At 57.8% G+C, this 12,593-nt stretch overlaps 4 protein-coding genes across 4 annotated transcripts; 2 read left to right on the top strand and 2 right to left on the bottom strand.

Annotated features, from left to right (window-relative positions):
- Positions 1 to 548: 548 nt before the first annotated feature.
- On the top strand, positions 549 to 2,736 carry GCG54_00003336 (uncharacterized protein; the record flags this gene model as incomplete). The annotated part of the gene is made up of 4 exons (XM_045403409.1): positions 549 to 600; positions 679 to 1,274; positions 1,317 to 1,472; positions 1,576 to 2,736. 4 exons carry the CDS (start codon positions 549 to 551, stop codon positions 2,734 to 2,736), a joined length of 1,965 nt encoding a protein of 654 aa, XP_045261690.1.
- Positions 2,737 to 4,082: 1,346 nt separating this feature from the next.
- GCG54_00003335 (uncharacterized protein) lies at positions 4,083 to 6,039 on the bottom strand (the record flags this gene model as incomplete). Its single annotated transcript, XM_045403408.1, has 2 exons — positions 4,083 to 5,615; positions 5,680 to 6,039. The coding sequence occupies 2 exons, from the start codon at positions 6,037 to 6,039 to the stop codon at positions 4,083 to 4,085; spliced, it is 1,893 nt and encodes a 630-aa protein (XP_045261689.1).
- A 1,486-nt stretch (positions 6,040 to 7,525) lies between these two features.
- Positions 7,526 to 8,444, top strand: GCG54_00003334 (Membrane steroid-binding protein 1; the record flags this gene model as incomplete). Its single annotated transcript, XM_045403407.1, has 2 exons — positions 7,526 to 7,852; positions 7,935 to 8,444. 2 exons carry the CDS (start codon positions 7,526 to 7,528, stop codon positions 8,442 to 8,444), a joined length of 837 nt encoding a protein of 278 aa, XP_045261688.1.
- Positions 8,445 to 9,303: 859 nt separating this feature from the next.
- Positions 9,304 to 10,273, bottom strand: GCG54_00003333 (uncharacterized protein; the record flags this gene model as incomplete). Its single annotated transcript, XM_045403406.1, has 3 exons — positions 9,304 to 9,598; positions 9,826 to 10,165; positions 10,225 to 10,273. The coding sequence occupies 3 exons, from the start codon at positions 10,271 to 10,273 to the stop codon at positions 9,304 to 9,306; spliced, it is 684 nt and encodes a 227-aa protein (XP_045261687.1).
- Positions 10,274 to 12,593: the final 2,320 nt, after the last annotated feature.

Below are 12,593 nucleotides of genomic sequence, written 5' to 3'. Positions count from 1 at the left end.
AGCCGAGCGAGACATGGCCGAGACAAGCAAGTACCATTCCACAGAAATATGCCGAAGTGATACAACGCATTGCTTATATCTTTGGCGAGGTATCTTCAGTGTTCACTACCTGGGGCCTAGAGAGCCTAGATTTAGATTTAGAGGTGTGGCTGGCCAGAGACTGGAACCTGATTGAATTGGCTCTTGCCGCGCCCTTTCGCCCATCATTAGCGAAGCTTCGCCGAGGCGCCGAATGCTAATTCGGAACCCAAATGGCAACTGAGCGCGTTACCTGCGCGCTTCTGCGTTTGTGGGCAACTGCATTGGACTTGGATAGGTTACTTTTATTTTTTTTACTCTGGAATATTCTTCTTCGATGTCTTCTCCAAATTCCAACAGTTGCTCCCTGACAGGCCCGAGTATGAATGCGACACAGCACTAGTGAACTGTTTTTGTCTCGTCGTTGAATTATTACCCCGGTCGGAATAGCTCCCAGAACGAGCGAATCGCAGGCGGCCGGTTCCTTTCGCGTAGATTTCCAGAGAACCACTCTCTGCAACGCTGATGCCATGTCGGATGCTGATGTCTTTGACCTGTGGTTCGACAACTCGGTGCAGCAGGGTGAGCAGGCCTCTTGCCAGCTTTGCGTCTGAATACCTTTTTGCTTGTTGTCTTGTCTGTTGGAAAACCCCTCTAAAGCTGTTTTCGTCTTTTGCCGTAATCCAGGGTCCTTCAAGCCGGACGATCTCCTGTCGCAACCGCAGTCGCAGTCCCAGTCGCATCCGCCGCCGCAGCCTGCCCAGCAACAACAGCAGCAGCAACAGCAACGGCCCCAGTTCCAGCCTCCCCCGCCTCCTCCTCCGCGACGAAATCAGCAGCAGCAACAACAGAAGCAGCAGCAGTCCAAGATCCAGCGTCCGCCGCTGCCGCAGCCGCAGCCTGACCTCCGACGTCAACCTCCTCCCACTCCTCCTCCCTTCGCCGCCGACATGTCGGTCGCCAACACCGCCAACGGCAAGCCGCAGCAGCAGCAGCGCCCCTCGAGAAGCCCTGCCCCGCCCCGCGACGAGGAGGCCGTCTCCAAGATCCCGAATCTCCTCCCCCACGAGCGCGTCTTTCCTATCCAGATAGGATCCGAGCTGTTCAAGCTGTCCGGCGCCTCCATTTCGTCTGATGGTGCGTCCACGATCCCTGTCTTCCCTGCCAACGCGAACCCGATCCTCGACATCCGCCGGCAGGACCGGCCTCGTGCCGCGACCACCCACGATACCACCGTATATATTAACTTGCCTGACGTGTGCTGATCTTTTCTTCCAGCTCCCTCCTACTTCTCCCAGTACTTCTACTGCCAGGTCAAGAAGGCGAAAGAGACCGGCGAGGACCTCTCGAGTGCCATCCGCACCCTGTATATCGACCGCGACCCAAAGACCTTCGCCGACATCTCCCTCCACCTCCAAGGCTACCATGTCAAGCCGCGAGACGGCACGCACTTTGTGCGCCTCTTCGCCGACGCTCAATTCTACAGCTGTACAGTCTGCCCGTCCGAGAATGGCCTTGCCGGCGCATTGCTAACATGCATCACCTCCAGTACCGAAGCTGATATCACAACTGTACGAGGAGTCAATCTTCATCTCCATCGGCCACCGCGAGTTCCAGATCCCCCGCGACATCTTCACCGACCCGGGCAACTCCCCCAACTTCTTCTCCCTCGGCTTCGCCGTCTTCTTCTCGAACCCAGAGGACCTCTTCCCGGGCCTCGACCGCGAAGGTCTCCTCCGCCCTCCCTCCATACTGCCCCCCTCCGTCGCGAACCGCTCCGCCGACACCTTCGCCGAGATCCTCCACCTCCTCCGCGGCTACCCCGTCACCATTCGTAACGAGACCCACCGCGCCGAGCTCCTGCGCGACTGCAGATACTTCAACTTCAAGGGCCTCGAGCAGAAGCTCATCCCCCACCACATCAGTTACAACCAGTCCCGCCGCCGCGAAGAAATCGTCCTGCGCCTCGAGGACATCCTCAAGAGCGGCATCAGCGTAGCCGCCGACGCCTCCTCAGCCATATCCTCGCCCTCGGGTGACCACTTCGCGGGCTGGGTCAACTACGCCCGCCCCTACGTCGACGATCGTGCGGCCGAGCTCGTCCTCGAGATCGGCGGCGAGAGCACCCGCCTGCACTTCCAGCCAAACTCCATCCGCGCGGAGTTCTTCCGGGACACCCGCGCCCGCGTCGCCCGCATGTTCGAGGTCGTCGCGACCAAGCTCAACCTACCCCCGACCACCCAACCCCTGGGCCTGCTCATGGCATCCGGCGGCGCAGGCAGCCAGCCCCCGACTCCGGGACACACGCCTCTCAGTGAAGACCTCGTCCGCGTAATCATCGACCCGGACACCTCCATCACCCTCGACGGCAAACCGCACACCTTTGACACCCCCGCTCCCGCAGACGACCAGGCCTCGTCAACCTCGAGCACCGGTCAAGGCGGCGGACACGAGTCTCCCTTGGCGTCCACCGCTGCCGCCTTCCTCCCGAACTCGCGGAAGCGCCGACGCATCGACTCGTCTGGCTACGCCGCCGGCGGCAGCCACGCCGCTCTGGCGGCCGAGGAATGGGTCGTCAGGACGGGCCAGTGGCGGCTCAAGATCCAAGGCACGCGCAACGGCAAGAGCGGCGTAGAGTGCGTGCTCGTGGCCGTCAAGCTCGACGCCTACAGCTCCGAGAGCGCGCGCAATTCGGCCAGGGCGTTCCTGAATGGGTGATTGGTTTGCTGAAGAGTTGCGTCTAAAACCTTTACATATATCAGTGTGACTGGTCGACAGGTTGTCTTAGATCTAGGAGGATGACAAGTCACTTATGCTGAACGACGTTACGATATAATATGTTTTACATATACCACGGAAGGGGTCGGGACTGTACAGGGAAGACATCCACGACAAAAGAATGGCTTTTTTGGCACTTAGAGTGCTGAGCTCTTGTTTAAATCGGGTAATTTAGCGGCTGTACACACACAACATATATGAACTCTCGACAACGCCCACTGTTTTCGTAGCCTCGATTCTTAGAGACCAACAATCTAAAGCTCACGATGCCGAGCGGCGTCTACGCTGTTGCTTCTGAGAAAAAAGAAAAAAAACCAACACAGCTCTGCCTTGGTTGGAGGGGGAATCCAGCAGCAAGCGCTCAAGCAACCTAGTCTTTCCGCACTGCCGAGGAGGTGTATTCACAATACAAGGTCATGTTCACGACCAGCCAGCCGGTTGTGCTTTCATTAAGGACAACATATCAAACCCTCACGAGGGGATACACGCAAAGCAAAATCTACACTTACACCTTTTCGTATGTTCAACACAGCACAAGCAAGCACGCAAACGACGAGTAAGTTTAAACAGTATAAAAAGCAAAGTTGAATTACCGCGTCGAGACGAGAAATATACTATCCACCCCTTCCTGCTCACCAAACGGGGCAAAAAGACAAACAACACTTTTAATCGTACAAAACCAACAGAAACCCGAATGATACGTATACTAAAAAGGGGTAAGGGAATAGACAAGAATCCTCAACTCCTCATGATTAGCCCTTCCTTTGCCTTTCCGAGAAAAAACGCCGTGACAATGCAAATGAAGACCGTTGTGAGGGGTTGAAGCAGGCAAAAAAAAAAAAAGCGGGAAATAAGTATCCAGAAACCAGGTATTCGCACGCAAAAAAGAACGCCCCATGCCGTGAAAAACAAGACAGGAATCCTTTCCCACTGTTTTGGTATCTTTTCCATTGGGTCCGCCCCGTTCCCACCGGAAAAACGCCGTCATGTCATGCGTGTTATGTGTGCGTGTGTGTGTCTGTCATTTGTGTGATGTGTGCGTGTGATTTTTTTCATGTACCGGCAGACCAGCCCAGCGAGTCCCGTGTAATCCTCCAAATCCGGTTCTTCATCTCGGCCGCCCTCCGGAAGGGACTGGGCCGCTGGTCGTCGACCCCGTTGTGCGAAGTATCAGCAGGAGCGACGTCGATCGGCGCCGGCGTCGTCGTACTGCTACCATCAAGACCCCGTCGCGAGTTGCTCCTGCTGCCACCACCGCGCGGGTCCGTGAAAGGCGCCGAGGGACTCTATGCCTTGGCCTTGGGGACCGCCTGGCCGGCGGGGGCGCTAACGTCTCGCCGCTCCCCGGCGCCCTCGATCATCTTCTTGCGCGGCGTGGCGGTGCCCTGCGCGATAGACTTTGCGCGGCCGCGGCGCTCGCGGATGCGGGCGAGGGCCTCCTCGCGGGTCATGGTGGGCGTCATGGCCGGGTTGTTGACGTCGAAGGACATGTGCGACTCGCTGGAGGGTGTGCGGGCACGCTCGTAGCGCGGCACGGGGCGAGGCTTGTCGTCGCGGAGTGGCACGCTGGTGGTTGTGGTCTTGGTGTAGAAGGCGGCGGCGGTGTGTGGGCGGACGGTGTTGTCGGGCGTCGGGGACGGGCTGCGCGACGCGCGGGATTCGGGGCGCGCCGGGGTGTCGGGCATGGTGGGGATGGACGGGAGAGGAGCCGTGTGGACCTCGCCGTCGGCGCCGCCGTGGGGGGCGTTCAGGAGAGAGGCTAGAGACATGCGCTCTTGCGCGAGGACCGCGAAGGCGGGGGGGTCGAGAGAGGGCGTGCGAGAGAATCTTAAAGGGGCGTCAACAGGTGTGGGCGGCTCGTTGGGGGAAGCCTCACTGTCTTCGTGCTGCGGCTCCTCCTTCTCCCTGCGAGCCTCGACCTCTTCTGCTTCTTCCTGAGAAACAGTGCGGAAAATGCCCTCGCGGGGGCAGAAGATGGTGCTTCTCCTCTCTTCTCTTGATCTCTTCAAACTCTCGGGCTTCTTCGCCACGTCATCCGAGGCGGGGGATGACAGCTGAGAGGATTTCAGAGATGGCTTGCGGTCCGACATCGACTCTCTTGAATCGCGGAGGATAACCAGGTCGCTGGCGTCAGCGATCTCAGCAGGGGCCATCAGCCTCCTGCGCGGCGACAGAATGCTCGGTCTGTTGGAGGCCAGACTCTGCCTGGGGGATGCCATGCTGTGCCTCTTGCGTGCCTTGGCATAAGAGCAGCAGCGGTTCTCACACTCAGCCTGCATGAAATCAACCATCTCGTACGCGCGGTCAGCGCGCTGGCGTTCCCAGGAAAGCTCTAGGCTCAGCTGTTCAATCTCCTCCTCGGTGGCGGCGGATGACACAATGTCGACCGTCGAGAGCGAGAAGCGGGGCCTCTTCTTGGGCGACGAGAACTCGTCTTGTGCGGTGTCGTTCTTGGGCAGCGGGATGCGGCCCTCCGCGGCGATGCGGGCTACCTCCTCCTCCTTGGCAAGCGTCTTGAAGGCATCACGCTCCTGCTCGAGCAGCTTAATTTTCTCGAGGGCCTCTGTCAGCTGCTCCTCCATGCTGACCATTTGGTAGCGGGCCTGGAAGGCCTCTTCTTCTCTCGCCTTGGAGCGCAGCTTCTCGGCGTCGATGTTGTCGGAAGCCGCCCTCCACCCTTCGCGGGCGGCCTTGAGCTCTTCCTGCAGTTTGATGATTTGCGACTCGTTCTTAAATGTCTTTTTGCGGGCCAGCTTGATCTCCTTTTCCCAGGCGGCTTTTGTGTGTGCGTACGTCTCCTTTGCGCGGCCATATTGCTCCTAATCACAAAAGTTAGAAAACAGGGGCGCCCAACCTCAGAATCACCGGGGCGGGGTTTCTTACCATGACGGTCTCTAGCCTCTCGCTGACGCGCTGTTCCCTCTCCTTGCCCTTCTCGAGTTGGACGCGCAGCACCTTGCACTCGTCCTTGTAGCGGCGAGCCTCGCCCTCGGCCTCCTCGCGGCCGAGCATGGCGCGCTTAAGGGCGGCGTCGGCGGTCTTGCGCTCGAGGGTCTTGGTCTGGTTGGCGAGGGAGTTGAACTGGGAAATCTTTTCGTGGACGGAGCTTTCGCGGCCTTCGCTGCCGCGCGGCGAGGGGAAGAGGTTGCGGGCATCGCGCTTCTGGTTTGCGCGGTCTGGTGTGATTGGGTTGAGCGGGAGGCTCGGTGATGGCGACGCCGGGGCGTCGGGGATGTCGGCCATCTTGTGTATTGTAATTTGTGTATGCGTGTATGTGTCGACGGAGTGATGTTGGAAAAGGTGCGTGCTGGGTGTCTACCGACGTAACTCCCCTATAATGCGGGATGATGGCGGTTTGAGTGATTTTGGAAAATTGCTAGGTAAGCCTTTTCTTTTTTTTTTAGTCTGGTCCTGAGGCGGTTTCAGGGCGCGAGGGGCAGAGTGACACAGTCGTCGCAAATGTGCGATGATGACGGTGATGGCGTCGAGCGAGGTAAGCTGGGAGAGGTGCTTAAGGCAAAAGCAGAAAAGTAGCACTCAAGGGATCTTATCGACCCAGGATGGCGGTTGCGGGTGGGAGCAAGGCCGTTGCGGGTGTTTACAGCGGCGCTGCAGGCGGGTTGACTGGGAGACGCGGCGGATTGGAGTGTGAGTGGGTGGCCCCAAGCAGGTTCGACGCCGTAGCGAAATGGGCGAGATGGGCTTCATTCCCGGAAAGGGATTGGGCGTGAAGAACAATGACCTAAGCAGCCCCCACCGTTGGGCCCTTTCCCAGCGTCACTGAGTGCAACCCCTGGTAAAAAATTGCAGTGTCGCGTTGGTGGGCTGCTTAATGTGATGTGGTAAGCTCAATAGACGCAGACTCCACACAGCGATTGCCCCGCTAAGAGGCATGCAGCTAGAGAAATTGAGCTTCGAATCCGCACAAGTGGGAGCACACGAGATGATGCAAGCCGATGCCGATTGGGCATTCCGGTAAATGAAGTCCATTTCTTTTGGGAAATCTCCATCGAGGCCCTGCCTTCCAGTGCAATGTCTCAAAGACTCAAGGTCTGTTGCTTTATGTCGCACAAGAGTACCTTATGCAATTAAGTTGGTCGCGAAATATTGGAGAGGTGAGACCGGGACCTGAGCTTCTCGAAGCTTACCTAAATCGCGGCATCCGGAGGCCGTCGACAGCAACAATAGGGGACTTGGGCACTATATTCGTAACTCCCATCTCCAAGGAGTCCCCCAAAAGCACCAAAGACCCGTCTCTGCGGATGGCTTGGATCCGCCGCGGCCTATCACACGCCGTCTAAAAGTCACTTTTTGGGCCCATGTCCGCCGTCCCCACGCCCACGGTGCAGCATCCTCGCTCGCTCTCGGCATCAACGTCGATATTTGAACAGCTTGCCCCAATCAACCAGTAACAGCAGCCCGGTTTGCAAACCAGCGTAGAGTCCGTCCCTCCGTCCGCGTCCCCAATTCGTGCTTCTTGGCCCCCAATTGCTCCAAATACGCAGTGTCCGTAGCTTCCGTCAGGCCACATCTCTACGTGGTTCAGGGGGTAGCGATTGATGGGTGACGTGACCTATCTTTAGCGCAGGACAGCTCCAAAATATATTTCCGTAAAAGTCGCGAGACACCCACCACCATTAGAAGCTTTCGGAATCCCATCTTTCGCTTCTCCCAACACAACCACGTGTCCCGACGTGCACATAAGCCACATACACACTCTCCACACGCAATGGCCGACGACAAGGTACGGCAGCGCAAGCCGCAGCAAGCGGCCGCCGAGGAGGACGACGACAACCTCTTTGCGGGCACCCCGGCCGAGAACTCGAGGGGCACCGCCGCCGCCGCCGCCCCGTCGAAGAAGAAGAAGAAATCCAAGAAGGCCAACGACGACGGCGCGGAGGAGTACAGCCCGTGGCTCGACATCCTGCGCGTCCTCAGCTTCCTGGCCCTCGCCTCCTGCGCCCTGAGCTACCTCATCAGCAACGGCGAGAGCTTCTTCTGGGGCTTCAAGAACAAGCCGTGGTACCTCAAGGTGGACTACTGGAAGTCCAAGCTCGTGAGTTATCCTCAACGCTTCCTCCTGCATCTCGTCACGCCCTTTGACAAATGGCTAACTGCGATATGTTCCCCCCTCACAGAACGGCCCCATCGAGCTCACCCCCGAGCAGCTCCTCGCCTACAACGGCTCCGACCCCGACAAGCCAATCTACCTCGCCATCAACCACACCATCTTCGACGTCTCCGCGAACCCGCGCATCTACGGGCCCGGCGGCTCCTACAACGTCTTCGCCGGCCACGACGCCTCGCGCGGCTTCGTGACGGGCTGCTTCCTCGAGGACCGCACCCCGGACATGCGCGGCGTCGAGGACATGTTCCTGCCCCTCGACGACCCCGAGGTCGACCGCCACTGGAGCTACGACGAGATGCAGAAGAAGATGGCCGAGGAGCGCGCCGAGGCCCACCGCATGGTCGAGCAGACGCTCAAGCACTGGGTCGACTTCTTCAGCAAGAGCGACAAGTACATCAAGGTCGGCCGCGTCAAGAGGGAGGAGGGCTGGTTGGAGAAGGCCAAGCCGCCGAAGCTGTGCGAGCAGGCGGCCAAGGGGCGGGTTAAGAGGAAGATTCCCGGGCAGGAGGAGCAGAAGTAAGGGGTAGGGACGGTGTAGCTCAGCTTTCTTCCATTGAATATATTTCTGTTTCTGTACATCGCAGTGTGCATTGAGCACCGTTGGACTTGTGCGGAGGTGGCAGGAAATACGTTGCTTGCATGACGACGCTGTTGCTGCTCGTCCTCTCAACTTGAGACCAGAGCATCTGCAGAAATCGCTGAGAATGACCGATCCCGAGAACGAGACTGGCCAGTGCCATCAAACTGAACAACAGCGAGAATCGGCGCATGACGAGCACAAGGAATATCGCCCCCCAGACAGTCATGCATGCTAAAATTGGGCAGACCATAGCTGGCAACATAACCATTGGCACCGTACCTCGCATTAGCCCGGTTGGTGAGAGATTTGATCAGTGCTTTTCTTCAGAAGCTGTTCACTATTCAAAGAGTTTTGTACGGAACGCGAAACGAAAGGTTACCAGAATCAAGAAACTCGATTTAGATGTGCTAGCAGCAAACATGCAGAGGCACGCCGATTTCTCGGCGCGGAACTATATACACAGGAAATAGTCCCCAGTCTAGTTTTGAATTTTCTCTCTCATCCTCCCCGCGGCGTTCAACCAGTTCATTCGCCAGCTGCCGTCCCTGTTGAAGAGCAGTGGTTTCGTGCAAAAAGAAAAGCTTTTTGCCAGGACAAGATGGTAAAAAACAACATGACATAAAAAAGTGAATGGTATTAAGATCATCATCGCAATGGTACACCGTAACCAGACCAACTCCTGGCCCATTCCGTTACACCCACCCCGTCCATAAATATTCCAAGTCTTGTGTCGCTTGTGATGACAAGCTGTGATGCATAGGAATAACAGTCCGCCGATTTTTCACGCCAGCTGAACACCTTACATGAGCATGAAGGTGGCGCCGAGGGCGAGGAGGAGGGTGCCGGGCGCGCTGAGGGAGACGGCGCCGGCGGTGGGAGGGGAGGATGGGGTGGCGGAAGCACCACCGCCGTTGCCGGATCCAGAACCGGAGCCGGAGCCGCTGCCGCCGCCAGTGGTGGGGGAGGCGCTGCCGCCGCCGTTGCCGGAGCCGGAGCCGGAGCCACCGCCAGTCTGGCCGGGGATCAGGGCCTGGGCGACGTTCTTTGCGGCCTTGGCGTAGTTTGCCAGGGAGCGGGTGGCGTTCGCATTGGTGCTGGGCAGGTTGTTAGTATTTTGATCGTATTTTATTTTTGTAGTCTCTCCGTGCGCGGTGGTTCATGCATCTCGGCCACCCCTCCTGTCTCGTCTGAGATGTGAAACGCGAGGTTCACGTCACACTTCACCGACAGACCAGGAGTATCCACGTGCGGCAAAAAGGGTTCTCCCGGACATCGCGAACCGCGGGAAAGAAGAATGCAAAGCCAAAAAAGGTAAACTTACTTCTCGTTAATGACCATAACCATGCCGTTCTGGCAATGCTTGCCCTGGGAGCAGTACAGCCACATGGGGGTGGCGCTCTTGACCTCGACGGTGAAGACGGGAATCTGGCCCTTGGCGGTGGAGGCGGCGACGGGCTGGTATCCGGAGTAGACGCCCTTGGCAGAGGTGTTGACGTTCTGGATGGGGATGCACGGGTTGTCGAAGGTGGACTGGACGACAGAGTGGTTGCCACCGCGGAACTGGAACTGGACCATGGAGCCGACGGGGGCGTTGATCTTGTCGGGGAAGAACTTGAGGGTGTTGTTGGTCGAGGCGACGGAGACGACCTGGACGTCGACGGCTGATTTTCGTGTTAGTCTGACGACCCTTTTCCTGTTCCAGCATCTACCGAAAACCTACCCTGAGCAACAGCGGCCAGGGCCGAGACAACGATAGCTGACATATGCATCTTGGATCGAGTTCGTTTGAAGAAACCGGTAAAAAAGATGAAGTCGAAGGGTATTCGTCGAGAGAGTGACTGCTAGAATCGAATAGTTTGTTGTGAAAAAGCGACTTGCGCTGTTGGTAGGACTAGCCTCGGTGGAAGAAGACGGTTGGAATTAAACGCGGTTGAAGAAAAAATAAAAAAGGAAAATAAAATCCGAATGAAAGAAACTCTTTTTGTTGACTTCTCCAGGAACGGGAAACTGGAAGCTGAGGGAGTGAGAGGGAGCGGCATGGTTTTAAAGACGACCCTTCGGGATCGTCCCAAGAGTTGCGTGGTGTCTGCGCTTTTGCGAGAGAGAGAGAGAGAGATGCCAGAAACCTCAGACCCCTGCTCGGGCGGGCGTCGTTGCATCTGAAAAAAAAATCGGCCAGGCGTCGACATCAGAGTCGACAGGGGGGGGTGGGATGTGTGGTGGTTGATGCGTCGAAAGAGGCGACATGGGCTGGGCCATTTGGGTGTGAGATGTTGTATCGGGGCAGGGGTGGCTGCCCGGATGGACGTGGGTGAAGGGGTGAGGAGGCTGACGGTGCGTGGTTGAAACACGTTTTGACCATCGCAGCCGGGGGGGCTCTTGGGTGTAAGAGAGGTGTCTTTGGTGCGCCACCGACGCCTAGCGAAGACAACGGGTTTTGGCCGGGGTTCTGGGCGCGAAAATTTGAGAACTGGAAGCGCTGTGCCATGGAATCAACTTGGGGTGATCCGTTGAATGGATGAGAAACACTGCCAGAAGAATCTCCATGGCCTTGCAGCAGCAGCAGCAGCAGCAGCAGCAGCAGCAGCAACCAGGTTTTCTGCAATGCGTGGTGCCTTGCTTCTGCTTTGTTCTCGCACACATGCTGCCGACGTCGGTGGTTTTCTCATCCACCTGGGTGCCCTGCGTGCTTGACTAACACTTGCCAGTGTACAGAGTAGGCCACCCATGTCTCCATCGCCTGTCAGATGATGAGCGGAGGAGGTCTCCAATGCCCAGGCACTGCCAGACACAACCAAGAGACGCTGCGAGAAAGAGAATGGTAAGGGTTGGGAGCCGTGGTAGCCGAGTAACGGCGCTGCTGCCATCCGTTTCTGGAAAGAAATGAAGGGATCTGGATAAGCCGATCCGAGAAGATGCCGCGCGAGCAATGCCACGAGCAGTTGCACGAATGAGAAGGAAGCTTGGGCTTAATCCTCGAGGGCTAAGACTTGGGACTGCGCGTACGCAACGCACCGCCGCGGCGCCATGTCAACGTCAACCGATGATGACGGGCCGGAGACCAGACTGAAAAGGGAAGACGGCAAGTGTGGCTTTGCGACGTCGATTAAGCATCCGGCGGCGGAATGGAACACCATCGTCACACGCTATTCTCGGTCGTGGTTTAGAGGGTAACGCAGCTGCCAGCCTGCACACCGCGACGTTATACTTTGACTGATATCGGGCTGACAGAGACAAGAAAAGAAGGCGGCGGCCCTTGCCCCCCTCCAACTGCCTAGGTTTCCGTTCATGACACTGATGACGGGACGGTGATGGTGTGGCAGAGGTTGCAACGGCAGTTCGTCCGCCCAGTCGAGACAGAAAAGTCATCTCATGATATCAGTCCGCGGAGGTTCAAGCCACAGGCACACCACACCACACCATACTTGCGCCGAAGCACGAACATACCGTACACAGATACGGTTCTCGACTCGCCGACTGATGCAGAGCACGCAGCAGGTGAAGCAACGGTGCTTTTGCCCCGGGTGACGGTCTCTATGCGAATGGCTCTCAACACTTGATCCAACGGTCAGTTCCCTGAAGCCCCCGGCGGCGACGGCGCAGGACCTGCAACGAAGACAAGACAGAGACAGCACACGGGGCGCTTGTCGGCTGTCTGCCTGTCTGTCTGCCCAGAGAGAAAAGATGGCAGCAGCAAAAGGAGGAAAAGAGACGAGACCGTAGACTGGGATTGGGTGGTAGCGCGTGTCAACCAAGTCGGACGACGTCGAAGCCGAAATAAGGTTTAGGCCCGTAGTGCCCGCCCAGCGACCCAGGGGCTCCTGGCCCGTCTCCACCTTCTCTCCTTTGGGGGCCTCCCATTGGCGAGGCCCGCTGAAAGAGGCTGGCGCTCGGATGTGCTTCACCCTCCGTCAGCCCTCTGACACTTCCGCGACGAGCCCTGTTTCAGCGCGGGGGGCGCCTTCAGTCTGCATCCTTTCCAGTTCCCTTTCCCTTCCTTTCCCCCTCGTCCATCGTCCATCTCTTCTATCTGCTTCTGCTTCGTCAACTTCTCTCCCAGGCATTCGCTTCATCCACTTCTCCATCCCC

The sequence above is a fragment of the Colletotrichum gloeosporioides genome (assembly GCF_011800055.1).
Source record: "Colletotrichum gloeosporioides strain Lc1 chromosome Unknown consensus_63, whole genome shotgun sequence".
Lineage (NCBI taxonomy): Eukaryota > Fungi > Ascomycota > Sordariomycetes > Glomerellales > Glomerellaceae > Colletotrichum > Colletotrichum gloeosporioides.
The sequence above is the reverse complement of the archived record's forward strand: the minus strand, read 5'-3'. Positions and strand labels throughout refer to the sequence as shown.